This window comes from Rhea pennata, chromosome 17 (assembly GCF_028389875.1).
Source record: "Rhea pennata isolate bPtePen1 chromosome 17, bPtePen1.pri, whole genome shotgun sequence".
Classification (NCBI taxonomy): domain Eukaryota; kingdom Metazoa; phylum Chordata; class Aves; order Rheiformes; family Rheidae; genus Rhea; species Rhea pennata.
The window spans coordinates 5,813,119-5,840,589 of NC_084679.1; the positions used below are offsets into that span (position 1 = coordinate 5,813,119).

Genomic DNA, 27,471 nt, shown 5'->3' on the forward strand with positions numbered 1-27,471 from the left:
TAAGCCCCACACTGCTAGTTAGAAATGCGTATTGCACAACATACTTCCAAAGCTAAAATTTACAGCCTACATCCTTCTGATACAGCTTTAAAACACATTTACAGTCACGATAATGTAGCAAAACAGATGGCTAACTGAATAAAGTGTGATTTTTACCCTATTATTTGTGGAACTTAGGTCAATAAATTATACATATTTTCAACAATGCGAAAGAATCATTTTACTGCTTAAAAATAGTCTGAGTATCTAAATTAAATTCTAAGCCACTTCATGCAGTAATTATTTACAGCACAATCCGTTTGTTTAAGGCTAGCTGGTATAAAGCCAGCCCCTCATCTTATGTATTTGGCCATCTGTTGTGTTTTTCAGTGGCTATAATTCATTGGTACCTATGTGTTTTGGGACCTTAAAAGTTTTTTGATGTAGCAGTTATTGCCCTCCAACTCCATGAGACAGAACAAATGTCTTTCTCTTGCAAGTTCAGAAATTATGGAAAATGAAATATAAATTTAATGGCCAACTTTAATGGAACATCAACGATGTAGCGTTCAGAAGCAGAAGAGACCGAACGCATCTTCTGACAAAAAAAAAACTTAAAGAAAAGAAAGTGTGCTACAGCCCAGTCTTCACTGCCGTACAGCAATACTGTGCTGGCATATCAGGTACAATCTAACACACCATTAGGTACAGCCTGACGCACAACTGCTGTCGGGCGATCGGACGCGTACTTGACAGCCGCCGTTCGTGCACAGCCCGGTGGCACCGCGGCCGCTCTTCGCTGCCGCCGCCGTGCGGGCAGCCAGGCTCCTCTCGAGGAGTCCCGAGCGTGCCGGGGTCCAGAGCGGCCAGTTCGGGCAGCCAGGTCTGGGGTCAAACGTTGCGCTGTGTTTTGTGTTTTTCCTTCTTTCCTTCTTTTTGTTTTTTAATGGTGCACTTGCTTTTGAACGGACAGTCACTTGTTGTCTGGAAAGCAGCCAGATCTGAAGTACTGCTACGGCTTTGGTTTTTTTAAGGAACAGCAACCATGAAATATAAGAAAGTGAGGCCAAAGGCCATAGGCAGGTGACACTGAAGGCTGACACACTTTTCTGCCACTATTGAGCTCTTGATTTTCAGTTCAGAAGTTCAAGTAAAATGTTTTCATTTCCTGTTCGTTGGCCACGTTCCAGTGAGATCAAGAGCAGCCAGCACACGGAGCGCAAGGGCTTTTAAGCTTGTCAGTAGGAAATGCTGAAAAGAGAGATGGATCAGAAATGCTCCCTCTCCCTTATGGTGTTGATGCTTCTGTGGTCACCTCGTGTTAGGGCTAGAGTTGGAAAATTAGAGCCAAAAGCAACTGCTTCAACCTGCAGATTCAAATCCCATCAGGCGTAGAGGGGAGCTGGTATCTCACCTCTGCTGAGTGAGTGCTAGGAACTGTGCTGGGTTGGGAAGTACATATTGTCATCACATTATTTGTAAATCTACCTCTGGAAAGCAGATTTGAGTTTTTTTTCTTTTGTTTAAAAATAAATTCAAAGCATATGAATAAATCATTTGTGGATCACCAAAAGCTGTATTTCCCTCACAAAAATGACGTTTCTTGAAAAAGGTGCATCTCTGCAATTCTAGACACTGAGATAAGTTCAGAAATCTGGTCTGTAGTTTTTATGTTGCCAATCTATTTACTCTGGTTTGAGTTCACTTCATTAATCTATTTGTCTGAATTACCTCCAGCTGACCCTGTAGTTTCTGCTGTGAAGTGTATAACAGATTATATCATTAAGGGTTATTATTATTTTTAGAGCTAACTGCTGCAAAGCAGATGTTTGTGCCAGAAGGACTATAGGAGTTATATGTCTAGAGTAAATTTATCTGCAGTGGTTGTTTTGAACAGTGTTTCTCTTGTATATTTTAACCTATTAGCACATCCTGCTAAGTCACAGCATTCCTTCACTGTGCAAAACATATTTGGTTTTGTACATTATAGGTCAGGATATTTTTGTCTCTAGTTTTGTCCGAATTTTAAAAAAGTGAAGTGTTGTCTTAGTTTTCTCCCTAGAGTTTTGGGATTTTGCTATATAAACTGAAGGAAAATTACTTCCTATCTGGGAGCGTAATGACAGTAATTAAAAATGCATTCTCTTCGAAATGAGAGGGAATCAGTGAGAAACAGATTGAAAATTTGGGGGAGTGAAGTTCTTTCTGTTTGACATTATGGTAATTGTACAATATGTTTTTTTTTTTTTTCTGGGTTCAGAGTCAGTGCATCTCAAGACTTCCAAATTCATCAAAAGTAATTAAAATTTCAGATCAGGATATATATGAGTAATAGTATTGAGTGGCCAGGGTTTGCCCACTAGTTTCTTCAAAATCTGACATGTATTTATAAAAGTTGCCAGGCCTTAGATGTCTTGGAGATGATGCACTGGTGGGGAATGGATGCTGTGGTGCACGTCTGCTCCTGATTCTGCAGGCAGTTAGAGGCGTTATCATCCTGAGATCTTACACCTCCTTCCCTCTTTTAAACACGTATATGTGCATATGCATATACAAGTGTATGTGTATGCATACATATGCACACACACACACATACATACCTATATATACACATTGATTCATTTAATTTTCTGAATCAGTCTATAGTGAGAACACCTGTGGAAGATCTGGTGAGGAGTCAGTGACTGGCAGAGTCTGTGGTGGCAGCCCCAGCGTGTGAGACTGCACAACCTTTCTGAACCTTAATTTTAACCCTTTAAAATATGTCAGGAACTTCCAATGGCCATCAAACTCTGCACACTATGAGGAGGAGCAGAAAAAAGAACGACTGGGGCATTAGACTTTCTGGATTGATTGCTTCTGATACTATTTTCGAAGTAACAAGGCTGAAAAAATTATAAAGAAATCATTTCAGTGAAGTTCCATATGGGAGATCACATTAGACTTGATATTTTTAGGCTGTCGCGGGAAGCGGTGGGAAAGAAGTTGGATTCTTTGTGTCTGCTTTTTGTTTTGAACTTCTCATCAGTTACGTCTCAAAATCCTAATGAATTGTGTTGTTTCTTTTCTTCATATTCCTCTAGGCAATGGATTTAGACATTCCAGTGCTGGCAAGAAACATTCCTGGGAATGCAACAATAATAAAACATAAGGATACAGGACTGCTATTTTCGGATCCTCAGGTAACAAAACAACAAATCCTTAGATGAGCTTTGGTTCCCTTACAAATATTAGATTCATTTTCCATTATATGCTTGTGTCTGTCTGGATACTTTGCTTATACTCTCAGTAGTTTTTCTCAGATTCTCCTAAATCCCTACATCTTAGACTGCCTTTCTTCAAGCATGTTGTCTCATGTTCACTTTGCAGTTCACTAAACGTTTGCTAGGTGTCAGCCTTGCTGAATGTTTGTCTTGTCTATGCCACTGCAGCACCTGCCACAGCACCGAGCTCAGTTCACATCCTATCAACAGTTGCACTTTGATTGTGAAGGGTCCATGAGCAAACCTTAGAATAGATGGTATGCGTAAGTCCTATTTCCCTTCAAGTGTTAACTGAAATACAAACTTGTATTATACAAGCAGTAGCTAACTGAAGGAGAACTATAAGCCTGAAGTTTTAGATAATATATTGTCTATAATTTCTAGAACTGAGTGTTAAGCATTATTAGGTCAAAAATATTGCTAGGTCAGATAATAATGTCTAGAACCAAGAAAAGTTTTAAAATGGAATTTCTGTGCAGATAAGAGTGGGGAGAGTGGGAGGACTCCACATTTCAAGTCTAGAGATCTTAATTTCAATATATTCTCCTCCATTGTGGCTTTGCTGTTATGTAGTTGTATGTGATGAAAAAGATGCCTTTCAGACATAGATTCCTTTTGGTTTTAATTTACTTATTTTTTCTTACTTGGTTTTTGTATTAGTAAAATACCAGAGAAAGGCTATGAAAGCTAGTTTTCAGAGCCCCCTTTCAGAATGTCTTACAAAGAGTTTCTTGTCCTTCTTTCTTTCTTCCTTTGTCCAAAGACTTAATTTAATTTAACAGAATGTTAAATTACATAGGCTTTTATGCATTCACTGATTTTAGCAATGAAGAGGGAAGGCTTATTCATTATGGGTGCACTAATACTTCAGAATTCTGGTGGAAGGAAGGTTAAGGTGATGTTTTGTATGAGGGGACAAACATATCCAATATTTGTTTGATGAGACTCTATACTAAAGTCCCAGGGAGCAGAACGGGATCAACATATATCAATAACAGTATGCCGTTGTCTTCCCTGCAAGTGTAACCTCAGAGACGTTGTATTGTATTTTCTTTTTGTTTGGTATGTCAGCGTATTTCGTTATTGATTTAGTATACTCACCTAAATCGTTATTTCTAGCTGTGATCATATCTATATATATCATCATACGTGAAAATCTCATAGATAGCTTTAAAACTTGTCATGAGCCTATTCTGCATAAACTGCATTTGTTTTACAATATGAGACTATAACTGATTAACTAATATGGCCAGGATAGTAATTAGGGAAGACAGGATTGACTATCAGCCTGTTTATTATTACATAAACCAGAATTTACTAAATACTAATTTTCAGCTAAATCATTAGTGTGTTTTATCTAATTCAAGATTAAATAAAACTCACTAGAACTGTCTATTTGATCATTTTGCAAAGTAGAAAATACATCATTTATCTACTTTGTGGCATGTGTGTGATGAATGCATGCTATTAAGTATTACTTCAGGAAGGTGAGTTCTCTCTGTTAGTTTTGTGTGTGTGGTTTTTTGATGTAAAAATTCTTGCAGCTCATGGATTCTTCTAGAGTATTCAATGATTCCAGTGGTTTCTACAACCAGATTTCTTTATTAACTTCTGGAATTTATTTGCTGGGGAAGTATTCCCTCTTCTTACCATACCTCTTGGAACAGGGGAGGGGGCTACTTTCTAGCTAGTGGAGACTGAGAAATAAAACTGTTAGTAAAGTTATTTGTATATATGTTCTCTGCAAAGAACCCTTTGACTTGCATGTAATCCTTCAAAATTCCAAGGATATACGTATGTAGCATCTCATATGGAACATGCATACGGGTGACTTTTCTGACATTGTTTGTTGCATACTGGTGTTTTTCCTCAACTTGCCAGTTGCGTTTGTCTTGGAATTCAAAAACACAATTTCTAGCGGGCCCAGTTAGCTTCAGCATACATTCTTATAAGAACGAATGTATCTCAAAGCTTCCTATATTCCAATTTTTTGGGGGGAATTCAAGATCAACTGAAAATATCCTATAGATTTCTTCCATTGGAGAAAAGCACAGTTTGACACACTGAAGTAGTCTCATTGTCTTCAGTGAGTCTGTACACTCCTAAGGGCTTTCTTTTATACTGGAACTGCAGTCACAGACTGTAAATACATCTAGAATGTTATCATCTTAGTTTAAATAGCCCCTTCTGTCTGACCTCTCTTCCCTGCAACATGTTGTGTCAAAGATCAGAAAACTCCATTCTCCTGCTGCTTGATGGCCCTCTTTTGTTTTTGCTATTATTCTATCCCAGTAGTTCACAGTGTTTCTTTTAAGTGAGGTTGGTACCTTGCGTTTACCATATTGTCTGTCCTGCTCCTAGATGATATTTGCACTGGGATCACAAATATTTGTATGGTTACACTGTCTTAGAAAGTAAAGTAATACCCCTCTCTTCTCTTTACAACAATTGTATCTCATTTAATAAGAGCTGTTTTATAGCTTGATTGGTGTCAGTTAATGCAAAAACTATCAAAATTTGCAAATTGGTCAGGACAAGATTTATTTGCAGGATTACTCTAATCCCACTGCAGAGTTGTTGAAAAACTTCTTGCAGTGAAAAAATGCCAAATGGACAGAATGTCAATCATTTGCACTCATGATAAAGTAATCACTTACTGTTGTTCCTTATCTCCCAAAGCTGTACCAAATACAGTTTTTCAAACCAGTCTATACAGTGTATCAAAGTTATATTAGATCAAAGAGAGTTATATTAGATCAAAGAAATGAGATTAAGTTAGAACACTTCCAATTTCAAGCTATTTCTAATATTTTTATTATTGGAGGAAAGAGCAGTCTGCCCTTAGCACTTTGGATACTGTCTTAGAAGATACAGTCTGTCAGTAGGGATGGGAAAACACATGTTTTGGTAAGAAGTTTTCTCTTTTTCTGTTGTTTTGATTACTTTGTCATTTTAATATCTGGTAAAATATTTTCTGCTGTAACCTCAATTACAACAGGTTAGTTTGTTCTTAAATTAGTTTTGTCAAAACAAACTGTTTGGAAATTTCAATTTAATTTAATCTAAGATTTACATGCTGTTTCATTTCTGTCTGATTGCAGCTCAGATCATTCAGAAAACAGGAGACATTATTCACTATCTTAAATAAGCTACTTGCATTGTCCAGATTTTATCAACCAAGAAAGTTTATTTCTATCATAGGTTAAATGTGAATTTCAATCATTTTCCTGCTGGTTTTGCATTAAACATTGTTCTAAATCATTTTGTTCCTTATTCCGTGAACTAGCTGATGTCTAGTCATGTAATTGCACCTTGATTTGATTCTTAATTCCTCATTAAAAATATTTTTCTGCCACAGCAAACTTTCATTTTTAATCTACCTCTGTTTACTGAAGTGCTTGGAAACTCTTTAGACTTGCTTGCTTTGTTTTTTTTTTTGCTTGCTTGGTTGGTTTTGGTTTTGTTTTTTTGAGCAAGGCATTTCCCTTATACTTTCTTGTAATTATACATACACTTAAAAACCCCTATTCTTTCATCAGAAATGCCTTTCAGAGTAACCCTTTCTTCACTGCATTTGTTCCTCCTCAAGAAGAAAGATGACTGTCCTGTTTGCTCACCCTTCTCCCTATCCTGAGATTCGTATCTTCTCTTCTCTTGCCCGTGTAGCGATTTTCAAGGGGCTAAACTGCCCTGCCTTCCCTTTTCCTGCAGCTCACTGCGTTCTGGCTGGCTTTGCAACAGCAGAAGTCATCATTGTCCCTTAGTTAGACTGCACAGGTTCTTCAGAAAGAACAACTCTCTCTCTCTCTTCTCAGGAAGCTGCTTAAATCTCAACTTCATAAAATTCTTATTTCTAGAATGGTTTATCCTACCGACATCTTTACTTCAGTCCACCATTCTCTGCAATCTAAATGTTTATTCTGTCCCACTCAGCACCTCTAAAGAGGTTTCCATGTCTGCTTCATCATACAGCCCTGTCCTTTAGTCCTTGGGGAGAAGTTAGATCTAAAAGGATACACTGCAGGCCGTCCAAGGACAAGGAATTCTCCTCACACAAAATCCATTCTTCAGTTTTAGACCAAAGCTAAAACGGACCACAATCCAGAAAACAAAGAAAATCCAAAGCTCAGGAAAAGATAAGTGATAAGGTGATATGAATGAAGGCAGTTCATAACAGTGTGATTAAATTGTATTCTGTTATGCATTAGGGAAAATTCCTTTAATGGTATGGGTAAGTTAGTGTAAATAGTTAGATGCTTCGGGAAGTCCATCTCTATCATGAAAAAGTCTGTTCTGCTGAAGATTTTTAAGAAAATGTCAAAGGAATTTGTCATTGCTTAAGTTCAGTAGATACTATCTGGTGGTGATGGCACAGACTGCATCTTAGTTCAAGTGTAGAAAATATTACTTATTTTCAAGTTGTTACTGATTTGGGGAGGGAAAACTTTACAACAGAGTTAGTTTAAATACAAGCCATTGTATCTGGTATGTGGACTATCTTATCTTTTGAAAGATAAATTAGAAGGATATAAATTGACTGTTATAGAACAAGAATCATTTTTAGTTATGGTCACTATTGGTTTTCTTCTTTTATTTTTGCTACGAAGGAAACCAAGTGAGCTTTCAAGGCTTAGAGAAGTAGCAAATTTTGTGCGTAATTATACTCGTTATTAACCGTTTGCAGATACTGTCAGGCTTCATGACTGGAAATAGTGAAAACCTTACCAGTCATTGAAAAAAATACCCAGACAGCAGTTAATGTAAAAGTGGAAACAATGAAACATTTTGTCCTTGATGCTACATCATCTGGGCACCTTATTTTTAAGTCATGGTTTAATCCTGCCATTACTTGAACTTTCAAGTTTACATTAAAAGTGGTACTAAGTTAATGGGACATGAAAGAAGAACTGCTAAGTAAGAGATAAGAATAGCCATCTGCTTTGGGTTCATAAATAATGCCAAAAGCATGTTAAAAGGGAAGGCACAGAGTTATTCAACATCCTGCGGTTCAAAATTATCTGGCCAGCATCTGTAAAAGCTCACAGAAGGAGAGAGCGCCCTTAAGAGAGGTTCCAAGCACAAACTGTTTAAGTGAGAGCAGAAGAAACTACTGTTAGCAGAAATAACTTGTGAAGTGGAGGCAGGGAAACACAACTAACTTGCTGAACCAGCTCAGCTGGCTACAGGTAGCGATACATTGAGGGCACGTGAGTCCTCTGCCAAACATGGATCAACCATTCTTACCGTAGGAGACCAGGGCTTCAAGGCAGAATTTAGCCTAAATTAAGTTTTCAGTCTTGTGAACTTGGGTATTGAATGGACTGATCTGTGATCTTTTTGGTGGTGCCAGCAGTCACTAGTTATACTCTCTTAGAAATACTGGCCCATTGCCCTGTGAAGCACACAGTTGTGCCTGCAATCTGAGCTTTGCCTGCCACGAGGTGGCTATGACACTTCTGAATTTACATCTAGAGATTGCCTTCCCTGGGGTGATTCTCTGCTGTTTAAGAATTACATTCTTTTATCTGCTGAAGCTGATACGAAATGGTTTAATAGCAGATTTGCTTTCATTATATAAATAATACATTAACCATGCATACTGCTTTCATCACATATGAGCTCTGGCGCTTTTGTAGCTCTCTTAGTAATTGAAAGAGTATTCATTCTGTTTACTCAGTTCACTCATTTTTTTTTAGCTTTATCTTCTAGATACCTCTATTTCTGGTCCTCTACAAAATATTATGCAGAATTTCTTTGAGGTGCTATATACAGAAGCCAGTATCATCTTTAGAGATGACTGGCCAGTATACCAGAGAAAAATACATTATGGTTCTTGCCATTAAAGAATGCCTGTGATGCACTACCCAGAAAAGGGCCACCTGTAATCCTAAATCTGGATATAAACGACGTGATATTTTCCCCTCTTTCTGTGTTACAGCAAACTATTGAGGTCTCAGCTTTTATTTTCAACTGTAATTTTTTTCTGTGACATACATAATTGTTATATCCATTTCTGTATGTGAACAAAAAGCTTAGTAGAAACATGTTTTTCTCCCCCCCCTCCAAGTAGTAAGTTATCATGCATATCATCTCCTTTGCTGTTGAGGTGCATACTCTTTTGTTTGATAATTACAAAGTAATTTGTGAATTTTGCTCCTCTTTCACCAGAAGTAAAGCTTACTTCACATTTGCAGCAAAATCTGAGAGGGTAAGATAACTTGCAGAAATACTTAAAGCCAAGCAGCTGATGCAGACACATGTTACCCCACAGTAAATAATTTGTATATCATAGGCTTTCAGTAAAGAGAAAATAAATCCTAGATTTTCACAAATAGCATTGAGTTCCCAGTGTCTGTATTCTGCAAGTGAAAGCCCATGCTTCAGATTTACCACAAAACTACAACTGAAATTCAAGTCAGTTGGAGTTAAGGAAGATGCTTGTGAATGAGGTTATTGCTCTCTAAAACTGAGCATGCAAAGCTGAAAAAAACCTCAGCCAGATGCTCCAAGGGTACGAGGCAAAACCTAGTTAAGTCACAGTGAATCTCTCCATTGGCTTCCAGTCAGATTGTAAGTGACTTGTAGGTGGTCACATTTGATTAGTAGAAGAGGTAGGGATAAAGCTGAGAAGTCCTTATTCCCAGTCCCAGTTTCTGGTATTTTTCCATTTGCTATTTCTCCCTCCTGCAGTTGCTCAGTTTTTCTGCTCTGGGCTCAGGTTGGCATTATCCTGAAATTATCCCCAGCATTAAGTGTTGTAACTGTGCATAAGTATCTCATTGCTTCTATCATTTACATGTTTCCAAGTTTTTGTCCTCATATCCACGTTTTAGAAGAATGCTAATAGGATTACCTGTCAAGAAATGTTACATTGCTGCTTCTGTTCTGAGGTAATTTACATAAATTATTTTTAAACATTACTTTAAATAAAATCCTCCACAGGAGCATAAAATTGAAGTTGCAATGTAGTTCAGTGTGAACAGTATTTATTACTATGATTATACAGGCAATTGGATGAAGCCAGCATAAGTCATGTAAGACTTTCCTACCTCCCTTGTTTTGTTTTCTTGGCAGATACGGAAGAAGGGAAAGAACCTGTCTGTAAGGTTGGAGTCACTGGCTCCATCTGCAGCTTTAGGATACCCCCCCCGTAGACTAGACTCACCTATCTTCCTTAGGGAAAATCTTCGAAGCACAGTCAGAAAACACCCTCTTCATGCCTCATGGAGCCGAAGTATATAACTATTTATCAGTATAACTGTATATTAGTATAACGCTGATCAAATTAGCACATACCTAAATGGTGGTCTGCCAGGTAGCTGTGGATGGCAAGCAGGCGGGCTATGACGCACGTGGCCCGTAGGCTGGGCCAGAGGCCACTCGTTCAGTGCAGCGGGGAAGAGAGGCAGCAGGAGAAAAGCAGAAATAGTTGGGAATGGAGTAGAGAGAGCCTGAAGCTTGGCCAGAGTTCTGCTGTGCATCAGAGATCTTCAAACAGGCATAGAAAAGAAATGTGTTTGGGGTGAAACCTGTGCTCGGATCACTAGCCAAGAAGTATCATTTTTTTGAACCCATACAAGTTGGAAGGCATCTGTGTGTGGACTACACTGCAGTACTGATTTCATGCGAGAAAAACAAGATTTTTTTTTTTTTTTTTTTTTTAATATGCATGTACGAAAAAACCCATCTTGCTCTATTTTCTACGTAGACCTGATTATGTAACTTAGTTACAAGCCTTTCTAACAGAACTGATGTGTGCATCTTTGACTATTTAAATTTCATGGCACTACTGCATCTATTGCCAGTCTTGTCAGTGGGAGGCAAGGCGGTGATTATAACATGGTCAGTGTGATTTCACATGTTGGTGTTTCCCAGGGGTCACGCTATAGTTGTTAGTTATGTATTATGCATAGACATCACTTGCATTACAATGTCAACATTGATTCTATGGTAAGCAAAGATTTTTATATCAATCATTGTAAGGCTTTATATACAATTTGTACTTGGGGTTTCCAGTATAGCTTGTTAGTTAACCTAGTGTTGATATAGCACTAATCTTATCTGGATATTTCCTTTCATAGCTGACAGTTTATGTAAAAAATAATGTATCTATCATCTCCTTTGGCCATTCTTTTATGTCTGTTGTGTCCTCCTTAAAAAAAAAAAAAAAAACTGTCACTGAGCTTCACTACCCAGTGTATAATAAAGAAGTCTTATCTTAATTTTTCTTTGCTCCAATAGCTGTTTGCTTTTCTGAGCTGACTCAAGAAAATACTCTGCAAAGATTTGAGCACATTTGTAATCAAGATGAAGTACTGGAAATTATCTCTTGATAGAAAACTAGACCAGCTGCTCAGAACAGAGATTAGTTCAGACATCAAATCTCCTTTCACTTGTTTGATGTTCACAAGTTTAGTTTTATGGAAGTAAATTAGAGTGGCAGAGGAACATGCAACGGAATAGTTATAGTCTTTCAGGTCTAGTAGTTGGCCCAGTAAAGTTAAAGGATTTTTTTTCATATGTGGCTGTATCTGTAACTGCACAGAATCACCAGCTCCAGAGCTTGCTGCTGCATGCTTGCTTCTAACTTTACACTATAACTATCTTTCTTTCTGTGTAGTGAGTTGTTTTCTTTTAGTCTTCCTATACAATTAACTAAAGATGTTTCAGTAGCAATGAGCTTAGCGGAGCTTAGATCACTCTGGTGCCAGCTATCCTCCTTGCAGGAGACCAGGGGAATTATTTTGGTTATAACCAGTCTGGTTTTCTAACATTCTGGTAGGCAGACAGTTTTTGTGGCCATTAAATTTGCTGCATGTAGTTGCCTTAATGCTCTTGGGATTTGCTTTTGCTTTTAAATCTCTTAGTTGGCAGGCTGTGTAAAAAAAAAAAAAATTATTTATTGATTGTTGTTTATAAACAAACTATGATATGTGCCCTTGAAAAATGACTTTGTGCAGCTTTGTTATACGTATTGGCTCACAGATGAAGTGCTTCACTATCGTCAAGATATGTGTACAAGCTATGTCAGTATCATTAGAAATTCAAGGAACTTTTAATTTATTATTTTCTTTATCTTTCTCTCTCTCTCTCTTTTTTTTTTTAGGAGTTTGTTGTGCTGTCCAAGAGTTTGATGAATGACCCCATTATGAAAAGAGAAATTGTACAAAAGGCTAAGGACTATGTGAAGAAACATCATTCATGGGAATGTGAAAGAAAAACCTATCAGAATCTTGTCCTAAGACTCCAGTGAATTTTAAGACCATGACTAATACCCAGCAGTTTGTATTGAGTATTTTAATGATAGAAATGTAATTAGATTTACGTTTCTGTTTTTTTCTTTTTAGAAAAGATAGTTTGCATAGTTCTATGCAAACATACCAGCATCACAGGAGTTGCCTGCTGCATCAAAGTAATTCATTTTTTCAGTGTACTGTCTCTAGTGTACCAAATCATTGCAGACCAGTGTAATTCTGTAAGATCACAAGGGAGAAATCTGTCTATCTATCTTCTCAGTAGTCACAAAACTTTTGGTGGTGTAAGGCCACGAAAAAGGGGACGACATTTTGTGCAGGCGAGCAGTTGACCACATGGAACTAATCTCTAATGTTGTGATCATGCTGCATCCTACAAAGCTTGCAGTGAAGCAGCTGTTTTTTTCTCCAATTTTACCAGTCCAAATGTATTCAGTTTTGCATGTGATGCACATATAACATTGCAATGCAAATCCCATACATTCATAAAGTCAAGGTTTGTTATATCTACAGAGTATAAAATTATCAAGGTGAAAGATTTTTTTTTAAAAAAAAAAAGAATAAGGTTAACATATCTGCATATTGAGGACACAATAATCTGAGGATCAAAAAACAACCAGAGATGCTTGAGGAAATTGAAATGAATAGGGCATGTTTTTACTTCCTGGTAGGCACTTGATTTTCTTTTTTTTCTTTTTTCTTTTCTTTTTTTTCTTTTTTTTTTTTTTTCAAATAAGCTAGTATTTCCAAAAAATACCAAGCCTACATTTTTCTCTTGATTCCTAGGAGTAGATGAGGAAGGTTGGCAGCACACTCTACAGCTGTGCTCAGCTTTGGATTCCAGAACTGCACAGTACTGCCCTCTGCAGCAAGTATCTCCTTGCAGATGTTTAAGTAAACTACCTCTTAGTTTACCAGCATCTTTGGTAGCTTGTTGCTTTACCTATATTAGAAAAAGATTTGACAGCTGTTAAAAAAAAAAAAAAAGAAAAAGAAAAAAAAAAAGGAGGAGGGAAGAAAGGAGGGTATTTTCCATTTGCTGTGCATCTGGTACTGTTCTTTCTCATTTGTAGATTTAGTGTCACATACTGTAGAAATTATTTTAATGGAGGCTTACCTGAGCCTAAAGTCCTAACCAAGAGTTGTTCCTGACAGCCTAGTAGTTATATCTTTGAATCCATAATTGCACATCAAAGAACTGCTACTTAAAGAAATAAATGTGATATTTTAACTGCTTGGTATTGGAAAACTGTTTGTTTTGTACAGGCTTGATCCAGCCCCTATGAGAACCAGAGTTTTCTGTTGATTTGAATGACTTGTGTCAAGTGCTGTTTTGTTTTTTTGGTAGTAATAAAGAAGTCCACTATGTGTTTTAACCTTTCCACTTTGTTTTTGATGCTTTGCAACTGCAACAGGTGGGACAGCAAACAAAAAAGAATCTGAATAGCTCCTATTCACTTCTCTAAAACTTTTCCCCCTTTTATTGTAATGTGGTTCTGCTCAGCATTTGCTACAATAACATGAGATGTTAGTGAATCAATCACCAAGAGCAAAACTGGCCTGGTTTCAAATCTGAAAATTGTTAGTCCTTTCTCAGTACATTTGCCTAAGTATTTCTGGAGTGTCCGACAGTATTCTGGGATGTGAGTAAGTCTGCATTAGTTCAGAATTTAAGGGCTACCGGCCTACAACTGAACAGTTTATAAATCTGCAATTGAATCTCAGCCTATTGGGTATTCCCTACTGTTCTCATGAGGATCAGTATTTCTTTCACTAACCAGGGAGTATTGAGGCTACTTACTTAGGGAATATCACAGTCTTTTTGCTTTCTTCCGTAGCAACTACATACCACACAAGGCATACTGAAAAATCAGTATTGTAGGAGTTCCTCCTCTGGAATGGAACCATTATAGGCAATAAAAACAAGACTATTATTTGTAGCTATAGAGCCTATGTGGGGAGTCCTGCTCCTTTCAAAACTTTTACTCGTATCTATATTTCCTCTGCAGCATGCCTTGGATCAGCTGCTTATCCCGCTTTATCTGGGGGGAAGCCCTAGAGATTGCCTTCCTCTAGTACTTGTTGTCTTTTGGGAAGTACAGGTTAAGGGCAAATAAGCAAACCCACACTGTAAAATAGAGGCTAGCTGTACTTCTAAGCATTGAGATCATGGCAAATGATTAGAAAGGGTAGTGATTAGAAAGCTTTTCTAAAATGTGATGTTTATTATTAAACATCACACAACTAAACACAACCTGATTTTGTACTACTTCTAGCAAAATAAAGTGTGTGCAAGTGAGAAATTCTCTTATAGCCTCAGAATGTCATTAATACACGATTTTTCAGGCTACATTTAATCAATAAGCATGAAATCTGCATCTAGGAAACAGCATACTTGCTTACCTGCATGTGATAACCATACCAGAGGCACAAATAACTCTTCTGCAATACATGTGTTAAAAAAAAAGAAAAAAAAAAAAGAAAAAAAAGAAAGCCCCAAGGACTGTTTTTACAGTTATCAAATGAGGCAGTGTTCATCAATCAAGGGCATTCAGCTTTGATGCCATTAATCACATGTGCTTGTGTTCTGCAACATGAAGCCTGTCTATTAAGGTTAAAAGGTTGGGGCAACAACAGCTAGGGAATTTCAGCACAATAAATTGCAATTGAATTTATGTTTTAAATTTCATCCAGTCTTATGTTCAAAGCCCGTTGAATAGTCAATGAGTCTTGTATGTCCTTGTAAAGGAAATATTAGATCCTGTACAGGCAGTTTTAGGTATAATTATTTTTCATACAACTTCACTCAAACAATCTTATATTTAAGAATAATCCTTTTGTTGTCCTGTAGCCCTAATTGTAGTAGTAGTAGTTAGCTTCTCCCTGCAAAGCCCCATTCCTTAGCCTAGCAGCATTTCAAGCAAGGCACACCTCACTGGACTATGAATACAGCTCCAAAAATAGCACTTTGTCTGTTCTCAGGAAACCCTGCATTGTGCATTTACCCCTGTGGCTAATTCTGCATTATTTCGGGGCCTTGAAATGTACCATTAAGTAATCCAGTTACATGCATTTTGTTTTGCAATTAATTCTGCCATTGAATCCACAGGAACTGAGTGAAAGCAGTGGACCCGTACAATGGGTACGACTATCTTGGTTTCCTTCTTGGCACAATTACTTCAGAAGGAGACAATTTGGCAGTGTGTGGTGGCAAAGCTCGGCTGGAGCCCGTGGTTTGTCAAACGAGCGCTTCCTGGATTAGCATTTCATTTAAGGCGCACATATTCCAGGTTTTTGAGTTAGCTTCTGCGTTACCATTATAGCATTAACTGGTATACGATTTAAGAACACACGGATTCTGAGTCAAACCTTCCTGTTTTTGTCTATTCTGAGGCAAAAAGTTGTCACGGACCGAAAGCAGCAAAGACTCGCCCTCTCTCGTTGGCTCTGCCGTTCTGCCCAGCAAGCAGAGCCGGTGGCCGTCCCCTGCTCCCTGGGCTCCGGCCCGCGCAGGACGAGCAGGCACAGGCACCTAGTCCGACTCCAGCACAGGGCCTCTCCACCGAGAGCACGGGATCCTTCCTCCCGTTCTTCCCAGAGCAAATACAAAATCTATCAGACTAATGCTTTGCCAATGCTGTCGCTCAAAGCTGGCCGTTGAAAAAACGGATTGTACTGATCTGGACTATCTTCATTTACCAGTGTCTACAGCCTTCAAGGTGGCCTATACAGTTTGTCCTGAGGGAAGTAATCTAGTTCAGGGAGAGGATTTGGTTAGGTATCTGTAAGGATTTAAAGAAAACAAAAGTCAGCCCTTCCTCTTCAGATCCATTACAGCCCATTTTGAGAAACATTTTGTATTTTAGAAATCATGGGGGGGGAGAAAGCTCTCCCAGGAAACCAGAATATTATTATGACTGTAAAGATATTAGCATGTTTAAGTATTTTAGAAAAAGTATGTATCTGAGGAAACTTACCATCTCCAATAATAATTAAAATAATATGACATTTAAAGAGTTAACATTTTAAATTCAGCTTTTGCAGTTGCAGATGGCAATAATTAACAGTGATGCTGAGCACTGCCAGAGGTGCCAGCAGTTTGCAGGACTCCTACACCTTAGGTTATGGTCTTTTTTTTTTTTGTTTTGTTTTTTCAGTTTGCAGGGATGAGTCAATGAATTAATTAAGAGCCTTTAAGATGCCACTTGCAATCTGATGTTGACCACTGTGATCTAAAGTCCTGGTAGAAGGCTCAAAGCTACCAAATTAACAAGAGGTACTTGGTGAGCTCAAGAAAATTAGTTTTGATGTTTTTCTATTAACCCAGTTGACATACCATGTCTTAAAGTCAACCATCAAAAGAAAATGTTACATTCTATATTGGAAGACTTAGAAGTATTCCTGCTCTTTCTGCAAGTACAATTCTACCATCAACTTAGCCTGAATACTAAACAACCAACCTTGAACGTCTGCAAACAGTGCCTTTATGGTAAATGAATGCGTAAGTACTTCAGCCTTCTTTTACAGAATATTCACCTTTGTCTACTGGGCTCAAACTGTTCTGTCCCTTCTCTTCCACCCTGGTCTTTTTAATCTTTTGGTCAAGAAGAGTTCTACATGAAACATAAAGAAACACTTTTGTGAAAAGCTTGTCAGAAAAGATGGGTGCTTCCATGTGGAAATCAATCATTTAATGGCTCAGTGGGAGCTGAGTTTTTTTTTTTTTTTTTTTTTTTTCATTAAGTTGTCTAGAGTAATTTCATCACTCCAGAAGTTATTTCACTTCCTCCTCTGTCTGGTTGGTCCAAGTCCGGTTGCTTTAATATTTGAAACTTGAACGCTATATCAGGGCCTCTACAGCCTGATTTGCAATTGCTTCGTTGTACATGTCCCGGTATTCCTAGCTGCCACAGGTAAATTCGATTTGATGACATGCCCCACATGAAAGTCTTTCTTGATCCTCCAAACTATTAATTGTATTTAAAATTCTATATTAAGGAGCAACTATAAAAATAAAAGGCTTAAACAAAGGAAAAGATTATGATCACCAATATAAGAGCAAACAATATAATTAAAAATAAGTTTTTCTAATCTTGTTTTTTTAAATGATCTAAATTTTCTAAAGGGGTGAATAATTTTTACATCCAATTAAAACCTCTTTAAATGAACCATATTGTTATCCAGTGAATACTCCATACACTAGATGTCATTCTTGTGATATCTCATCTTAAGTATTAAATATTGAGGGCACTTGAAATCTGTAGTCATCTCTAAAAATGTAGGGCAGTATTTGTTTTGTCCAGTGCCTGCAGAATGATTCTAGAAATTCATTTCCCCTAAAGCATTACCATTAAGCTAATTTAAAACATTTGTTCAGAATTAAGCAATGCATTTTAATAAGAACAGAAGAGAACATCTGGCTACTAAGAAATCACTTGTAACCACCTGACCTGAAGCAGCATTTAAAACATCCCAACAGAGCCCTTTACCCCTTGCTACTACTGCAGAAGCAAGTTGTAGCACCTCTTTTATGCTATTTCAGTATGCCTCTTACATTGCAATTTCCATTCTTGTGTACTTCAGCACAAATCTTCTTAGACCTAAGTCCAGCTATATCTATAACCTTGCTAGATAGAGGTCACTTATATCAGAGGTCTGATTCAATCACGCTCCATCAGGCATTGAAAGTAAATGCCCCTGTACTGCTTCAAAAATTAATCTCCACCGTTGAAAAGTTAACGCTGTTATTTTAGTAGCTTTAATGAAGTGAAGTGAGTTACGGAATCTTTAACTTGAGTAATATATCAAAAGCTTGTATGCTTGGAGCATGGCCTTCGCCATCCCTAACAGCCTGCTAGCTTCTTTCCTAGCTATTGTTTTTCTTCTCAAAATGTGTTCAAATTAGATGTGACCTGGAACAACATTAAAAAAAAATTCTTACCTAATCTGTACAGCTGTTCACACCTTGCAATGCATGTCCCAGTCACCTAAACGATTGGTTTGCTTTTCCAAGGTACTAGTTACCTAAATGCATTAGCGTTAATGCCCAGGACTGCTGAGGATGGAAGGGGACGTACGGCTGTTTGTGCAGCTTTTAGTACAGCGGCGTTCCGGTCAGAGGCCGAGTCCTGTAGTCATTGCCACGGTACAAATAATAAATACTACTGGCAGTAACGCTTGGCTCTGCAACCCCTATTTACACACCTGTTAAGGTACGGAAGCAAATTGGTAATGCATGCTAATGAAGTAGTAATAATCTCAAATATTGGTACAAAACAAAGGCACAAAGGCACGTCAGTCCCTATTGAGGAGTCTACTGCTGCATTCAGCGTTAAATTGTGACACCGTTGTGGCATTACTGCTTGTGCCTCAAACATCATCCACGACTGCTGGATTATAAGGTACTGACCTGAATAAAGGCATTAAAGGCTGCTCACACTTTGTAGTGTCGGTTAAAACAAGTTCATCTTGGCCAAGTACTAGTGACAGTATAGCTGGTTAGGAACCACACTGCAAATCAGGCCAAACAGTTGTGTTCTTTTCTATATTAAGGTACAGCTAAGGAAGAGGCAATGGGGAAATCTAGTAACAGTTTTTTGAACTAGGTGAATATTAGTAATATTCAAAAAAGTTCTGAATATTCATCATCTTTTAATACCATTTCACTCTCTTTTGACCTCAGTATGACCCTAGTGATGATTCTGTTGTTCTGAACAGGTTTAAAGTCTTTCACAAAGCCTGCAGCTCATCTTGTTATTTATTTTTACTCTTTCATACTGATTACATCTCTTATTGTTGTAGCCCTGGGAAATGCTCCAAGGTGTCCCTGAGTATTATGCATCTATTTACCTACTACATCTTCCGTCTTTTTACTTACTTTTCTGCAACTTAATGAGATCATTTTTCTATCCCCTCCACTTTTAAAATGTGTCCCTGCCATTCGTTTGACTGAAGCATCAGGATGCGCTTAAGCTTGCACCGGGGAAGTCCCGCAGCCATCACTGTTAGGGTAGCATCATTGTTTCATACCAAAATGACTACTTTCCTTTTATCTTACTTCTTGCCATGCTCGGCTTACAGTCTACAGCAGGAGAGCATCACTTAACTGAGCTCAGATATAGGAAGCGCTTTGCAGCAGTAGCCCAGAGCACAGGTCAGTCCACACTGTTGAGAAGTGTGAGACGCAGACATGCCTACAGCCATCAAGAAAACATACACACAAACACACACAAACTAGGAAAGTCAGCCAAAACAGATATTAAAAGAAGAGGTCTAGCCTCAACTATTTTCCCTGCCTGAGAGGAAAGCTTTGGAAATTACTACTACTGTTTTCAAGAAATTAATTTGCATTTTGAGGATAAGGAAAATCAGCAATGCTTAGAACCAGTTCCTGTCTCTGGGTGGTGAGACTTGCTTGCCAACCAAATAGCAAGCAGAGACCTTTTTTAATTTTTTTTCTTTTTAAATATTAAAAAAAAAAAGTCTTTTGGACACTTTGTCCTGGGATGCTATCATCTCCTGATGACTGATGTCTGCACTTCCCACCATAGGTCACGGCAAAAGCTCCATGAGTTCCAGCCAGATGATACTGTTCTAGCACTCACTAGTGCAACATAACTTCATTCTAAGTGTCATGTCAGTAGGCACCGCAGCAGTCTGTGGTCAGACCTGTTCAGTGGAAAGCAACATACCATGCAGCAAGTGATTTACTGACCTGGAATAAAATTCCCTGGTCCTGGGCTGGGATCACACTGCAGCCCGGCTAACTGCAGTGCTGTGATGATGGGGGCTGAATGCAAGTGTCTGTTCATAAGACCTGGACTGAGCCTGCTGAGACCAACTGCGTTCACCCCTTTGAACTGAAGCTTTGTCATACGGCTGTTTGCAGATCCTGATTTCCTCAGGTTTTTAAATGGAAGGACCAGTCTAAGAAAACCAGTCTGTACCATCACCACATTCCGGCTTCATACCGCTAACACCACCAGTGACGTTGAACTCCTTTTTCAAAGGCAAAGGATTGCTTCTCAGGTCTGTAGCCCCTGAGCAGCAGACTTTATTTCTTGTGAGCAACTCCTGTGCCTCATGTTTAAAAATTTCTCCAGTCCCAGCCCCAGGCAGTTACCTGACCCAGCAAGAAGAGTACATTAAAAGCCATGCACTTAAGAGGGACTAGATTCAGCTTGCCTCTGCAGAGTGGATGGGCAACGCAAGGGAAAAATACAAAGTTTTCATGTAAAACACAACTATCCCAGGAGAGAGCAAATTCCCAGATATGAACTTCTGAAGGAGAAGATTCAAGAAGGCATCGTGCCTGACCCAGCCTAGCAAGCGTGGCTGCTATCAGAGCAGCACCGAGTAACACTGGTGATAAACACACACCGCAGCTCAGCAGATAGTTACCCTGCCTGAAAAGATATAAATGGACACAACCCTGGACCCACGGAAGAGAAATGAATTGCCAGTGGGAGGATTTCTGCATGAAAATAAATAATCAAGAGCCGATTTCCTCTAAACTACTCTTAAGGTTGCTAAGGTTTAGCTCACCTGCTTGGGGGGTATCTCACAAAAGTGGAAACCCATTTGTTCCGTTTCCTTTGTGGCCTGTGGCAAGCTCTAAGCTTCATCAGAAAGACAGTCCCTCAACACCTCTGATGGGTGAAGCAGCTGTAGCTGTTGCTCACCATTAGAAGGACAGACAGAAGCTTTCTGACACTTGCATCTCGATAGGATAAAGTCCACCCCTTAATTCAAGCCCCACTTCTTGACAAGGCAGTGGGGTGTGACAGCCAGGATCTTTTTAGACAAAAACACCTCCAGCCACAAGAAACAAATACCGTGGACATGAGGAAGCTCTCCACGTCCCAGAGAGTGGTATGGGCAAAAGCAATATCCTGCATATTTGATGGGTGCAGGTTTCTTATGATGAGCCTACCATCACAAGAGCAGTTAAGTGTGACATTTTAGAAGAATGTTGCTGTGATTTGTTTTTTAAAGTAGTACCTACATGTCACACTAGGAACACTTAATTAAATGAAGGCTTGGTGTTGCTCAGATGACAGAAGTACTATTTAAAAGTGGCTGCAAATGTCTCCAAGTTGCTCTTGATAGAGCCTGGACAGCTGCGTAATACATGGGAGCAGCTATTTGGATGGCAACTCTACAAGAAAAAGCAGGCAATGCCATGCATCAAGGTACCAGCAAACATAGTCAGAGAGCGCAGACAGTACAAGTGGCCTCGGGTCTTAGCTACAGTCCAACTTGCATTTCCCCCCCATCCCCAACAGTGTTGTGTTTTCTTACTGTTCTTTTCCCTTTCACATAAATACATTAAAGAACCCTAGATAAATATGTCATTTTTACAATAACATTAGTGGAAGAAATTTAATCTGTTTAGCTTATAAAAATTAACAGTAGGTAATATGCTTTTAAGAAAAACTTGTTCCCAGAGTCACGGCAAAGTTTCTGTTTTAAACAGAGATAACTTGCTTGCTTGATCTCAGCTACCATAGAAACTTGTAATCACCTTAGATTTGCCCAGTGTAATTGGTGCATTAAACTCAGTACGTGTTTCTTGGAACCCTCCTAAGGTGTCACACTAGATCACCTGATGCAAAATTAGTTCCTGATCCACTGCAGTTGTCACACAAACAAACATATACACACATGGACTAGCGTTCATACATCTCGATACTGGAAGATTCCAGAGAAGACATTTAATTACGGGGGGGGGGGAGGCAGGCCGGCCTAGAGACGAAGCAGGCGCTTCTTGATGCTTTTTCAGAAGCTGTCACATAAGAAGATACTTAGAATAGCATCATATTAGTTTTGCCTGTAAATGCATGTCTCCCTGTTCCCAGCTATTTTTGGCAAGGCCAGAAGTCCCCCAGAGCACTATAATTATCTCAGTCAGAAACGTCAGAAGAGTTTGCAGTTGAAGTAGATGTCTGCCCAGAACATGAAGATCAGGTACACCCTAATGCACGTTGGGGAGATGCTAAAACCAAGATGCTAAAAGTCTGCTGCACAGACTTTTCAGGGGAAGACTTGGAAAACGTGGCTGCATTAGCAGGAGAGATTTGTGTAGCACCTCTGCTTTACAGAATAAGAGAAAACAAGTCATATTATGCCTCTAGCCTTTAACATTACATCATTAGGACTGAGCAAGTTAAACATTTAAAATAAGCCTTGGTGCTTCACTCATTTGAAGCGATGAAAACAGACAAGCCCCTTACTGCAGTAAAGAGGATATGTTCATGATTCTTTCTTTGATTTTTGTTTACTTCCAGTTTTCCCTGCAATACACTCAAGGGTTATAATCTCGTGCCTAGTTGTCTGATAGAAGTGAGATTTTTATTTTTAACATGAGAGGAGGAAAAAAAAAAAGTTTTGTTAGTGTAGTGTTAAAATTCAGTAATGTTAGATCTTGTGCGTGACTGAAAATTTTACTTTCACCTGCTGTGTGTACAGATATTCAGCAATATAAGTCAACTGCCAATATCATCCTTAAGGAATTAAAATTCAACTCTATTGATAAAGAGGCAAAACCTCGCAGAGAGATTTTGCAACTTGGAAGGAAGCTATGTGCTCCCGCCGTATGGGCAGACACGGGGACCCAAAGACACCGCGCAGCTGCGGGCGGCTCTCGAGCACCGTTTGCTCCGAAGTCCAAGGGTCAGATTTCCAAAGCATTAAGCTCTCACCCCCCACGCATCTTCTTAAGCCTTTTGCATGCTCAGTACCCCTAGTCAGGCCTGCGTGTCATGAACTGGACACTCAACAGGAAACACTGCTTTAACAATTACTGATTTTGTGGATTTAGGATATGTTCCATCTCGGTAGCTTCCAAGTATTTTTCAAGAGAACAGAAAAATCAGAGAAATACAGATTTTTGTTCTCGCGACTGTGTCTTTTCATTTATCTGCGAGAACACGCAGCCTGTAACCCCCGGGGCGAGAGGCTCCGTTTCTGGCCCCGGATGCCGCTGCGCGTCCGCGCGCCGGGAGAACCGCGGGCCGGTGGGAGGGCTGCAAGGATCCATGCGCAGAGGAAGCTGATTAACGGCCTAGGCTCCGCGGGGCACACGTGCGGCTGCACGAGCCGAGCACCCCCGTTTCGCCACATACTATGCTCCCGTTGTTTTTGGATACAATAGTTCTCTTGGCATTCGTGCTAAATGAATGGTGAATCCATTTCATCTGAAAGCCTAAACAAACAAGCACTAACAATGAAAATAAATCAGATTGCTGCAGTACTTCCAAGTAGCTGGTAAAAATAATATTTTAATCAAATAACTCATCTGTAACCCCTGACAACTGCTGCAAACGTTAAGACTGTGGATCAGTATTCTAGAGAAAAACATACAGAATTATTCAAAACATTTAATTTCATCCCCACTGCTTGGCTCAGATTAAAAGCAGAAGACAGCAGTCTGAGGTTTTATCACCCCCTCCCCAAGCTGAACCCTCCCAACAAAATAGAGGACAATGAAATATTCAGAAAGACAAGCCATTCAACAAAAAAAGAAAAAAACACCGCTAAATAAAAATAACCATGACCAGACTGGTGTGGTGTACCACAAAATAGGCCAGTTGAGAAGGAGCACAGGTCCACTTTAAGACACTTGCCTAGTACTTGTCAGAGCCAAGTTCAATTTGCAACTGCAGCATCAGCTGACTGCTTCGCCCAAGCTCACGAAGGGGATGACTGCTACTATTTCATGGGAATACCATCAGGCAAAAGTAATTCAGCAATCTGAGCTGCTCAGATATCTTGAAAAGCAGTGGGAACTCTATGGGTAACACCGTTCAGATTTGCTCTGATGCAACTAAAATGAGAATTTTGTTTTGAAAGATTTAGCTCTCACTGAAGTCTATGGAATCATACTTCAGTGAAGGTTGTGTCAGGCCTTTTCCAGGGAGATGAGCAGGAAACGTATTCTGACTTAACCTCAGTGAAATGAGAAATAACTACAGTCCATGAGCTTACATCAGATTAAGACTAGTCTTTAGAGTGCCTGTGGTACAACGCAGTTTCTATTCAAAGAAACTGAAGCTGCATAGGAGCTAAAAAAAATATTGTTGATTGTTTGTTCTTTTAAAGATAATCTAGTCATCTCTGGATAATGTTATTTTTTTGAGGCTATAGGTAAGCACCAGCATCATCTAATTCAGCCTCCTGCAGGGTGAAGATCTTCTGACTTCCTGCTTCAGGCCCAATCGCTGTGACTCAGCTAGAACATTGCTTCAAGAAAAGCCATCTAAAAAGCCCAATAAAGTAAAATTTTAAAAAGTGACAAATCTGTTCCTGTCCCTGGAAACTTGTTCTTAGCATAAGAAACTTGCTTCTAATCTGAATTTGTATGGCAACAGCTTCTAAGCTCTGGTAGTTAAATCTTTCCTATAGATTAGAGGCTGCTCAAAGTTTTGTTCACCATGCAGGTACTTCTCGGTCGTGGTCAAGCCACCACATAAGCCTCCCTTTGATACTCTAAGGGGATTGCGCTCTTTGAATCTCTAAGAGAAGCTTTCCAAACTTTTAATAATTCCCCTACGAATTCCCTCCAATTCCTCGACTAGCACGAGTCAGAGGTAACGGCTGGTGCAAATGGGCTCCAGAGTAGTATAAGACACGGTCCTACGCTTCTGAAAGTGTCTCACGCCTAAGTCTGTTCGCTGTGCAATACATGGGGGCCAAAAGTTCAAGACAACCACGGAAGCTAGACTGGTCTGTGGAGGACATCGTTTCATGCAGCTATTCAAAGCCAAGGACCAAACGCCAGTGCCCGGGCTGCGGATTTGACCTTTGATGGCAGTGGATTTGGACATTCGCCAGCTCATAACTCTGTGCTCACAGGCTCCAATTTTCAGACAGCTGCTTGGGACCAAGTTCCCTCTTCAGGTCACTGGCACATGTCCAGTAACCTTGAAGTTGCAGCTCTGAAACCGAGAGGAGAATTACTTCTTGAACCGCTTTTCTGTAAGAACACAAAACCTGCCACTCCGCCAGGCACCAGCACCATGCTGCCACCTTTGGAAACCTAAGCCCTGGCCAAGGCCTTCCACTAGCCTGAACTCTTTGATGCAAACTGCAATAAAAAAATCAAACTTATCAAAAGGATGCAGTAATGAAAGCATTCCCCAATAGTCCCCAGTTTTTAATTGTTGAGAGCACAAAGTTAGAGGGTGCTACTACAGAGACACAGCTATGTCTTCAGGAGGGAGAAGAGGACTGAGATAGCAGCTGCCTTGGTAGTCATTAAAAAAAAAAAAAAAAAAAAAAAAGAAAAGACACTGATGGCATTTACTGAACAAGAGACTGGATGAAGCTGCTGCATTTTGTAAAGTAGTGAATGAGAATATTCCCCAAATTAAAATGCCTTTCAACTGAAGCAGATATTTGTAATCAAAAGAATAAATAGCGTATAGCACAAAGCCCCGTTGCCAGCTGTCCTAGAAGATGCTGCATGGCCACCGGCCCGGTCAGCAGTCGTCCTGCTCTGGCAGCTGCCCAGGGAGGACCGGCCCTGGCGGAGGCGGCGCGCGGGTCCTGCCCGCACCACCCCACACCTCGCGCCCGGCCTGGGCGCCTGCCCCACGCGCACATCCCACTCCTCCCAGCCTGACCTCGGGAAGGACCGGTGCCGCTTCTCCCGCGGCGGGCAGATCGGGCAGCCGGAGCGGGCCCGTCACCGCCGTTCGCGGCCACGCTTCCGAGACACCCGCAGGGTTTCAGGAAGGCGGCTCGCTGCCGGCCTCCGCACCCGTCCCCGAAGCCGGCACTGCCCGTGCAGGGCCCTCCGCCCGCAGAGGCGGCGGCGGCCGCGGCGGCGAGCGATGCTGCGCTCGGGGTGTAGCCCGCGGTACGACCGTTTCCCCCGCTCCGTGACGCGCCCGAGTGCGCCTGTAGGTCTGGCTGGGAAACGGATGCATAGATACAACCACGTGGCCTCTCCGTGGCACGAGACAGTTCATAAGACGACACAGCTGCAGTACCAGGCCAGCCAGGATACAGCTCAGACGGAAAAACCCACTCGAATAATACTGCGCACGCTTAAAATTACAGAAGAATTAATCTGTCACTAGACTAAAATTAGAATAATTGTCGCCGTAGGGAAAACCTCTGTGGAACATTGCTCTGATGCGACTTTGATGGGAAACGGTACTTCTCCGAGTGATAAATCAGGAGAGAAACTTCTGTCCCAGGAACCTCTGCTTTCTAGGAGGAAGTTTGACTTATGTAAAGAGTATGAATGACTTAAACTGCTTTATGCTGCAATCAACCAATAACATGTTCTTTTCTCTCTTCCCTACCAAATTTAAACATCAATCCATTCGCTTAACAAGTTGCCCACTGGAAATAGGGACGTCTTTTGAGGCTGGGAGTACAAACAGGCTTCGTTATTAGTTTGTTCCTAGTTTCTCTCTGGTCATTTAAACAGAGTAAATATATGGATGATTAATTCACTTAGGAAAAGAGCATAAAAATAATTGCTTTAACCAGCCACCTTTATTATTTCCACTAGAAATTTTGAACAGTTGTAGATAAAGCCTTTTGTGTTCAACTGTACCTAACAAAAGATATTTCAAAACGAAAAAAAGAAAATTCAAAGCTTTAGGGTAAAAAAAAAAAAAAACTCATAAAACACTCCTAAACAAAGGATTTTGGTTTAGATTGAAAAAAAATCCCAAGGCAAATCAATACTTTTTGAGCTGACACTCCCCCTGATTTGCATTGCTCTAACAACAGCCAGCCCACCTCTCACAGTTTGCCCAGTTTTACGGAGCTCAGAAGCTCCCACCTGATAGGAACAGATCATGGTTAAAGAAAGAAACGTAAAACAGGTGGAAATCACAACCCCCTTGTGCTGTCTTGGCACTGCATGCGAAAGCGGCCTCCAAACACACTGCAAGAGACACCAGAACATCTCCATAAAGAGCAGTAAAATGCAACAGTGGTCTCAAAAAAAGAAAGAAAAA

General features: G+C 39.8%; 1 protein-coding gene across 1 annotated transcript in view; it reads left to right on the top strand.

Annotated features, from left to right (window-relative positions):
• The window catches only part of GLT1D1 (glycosyltransferase 1 domain containing 1), a gene marked incomplete at its 5' end in the record, with an annotated part of 63,525 nt that extends 49,653 nt beyond the window's left edge, over positions 1–13,872 (top strand). Inside the window, 2 exons of the mRNA XM_062590356.1 lie at positions 3,063–3,161; positions 12,349–13,872. Coding sequence (XP_062446340.1) covers positions 3,063–3,161; positions 12,349–12,495 — 246 coding nt within the window. The remainder of the gene's footprint in view (positions 1–3,062; positions 3,162–12,348) is intronic.
• Positions 13,873–27,471: the final 13,599 nt, after the last annotated feature.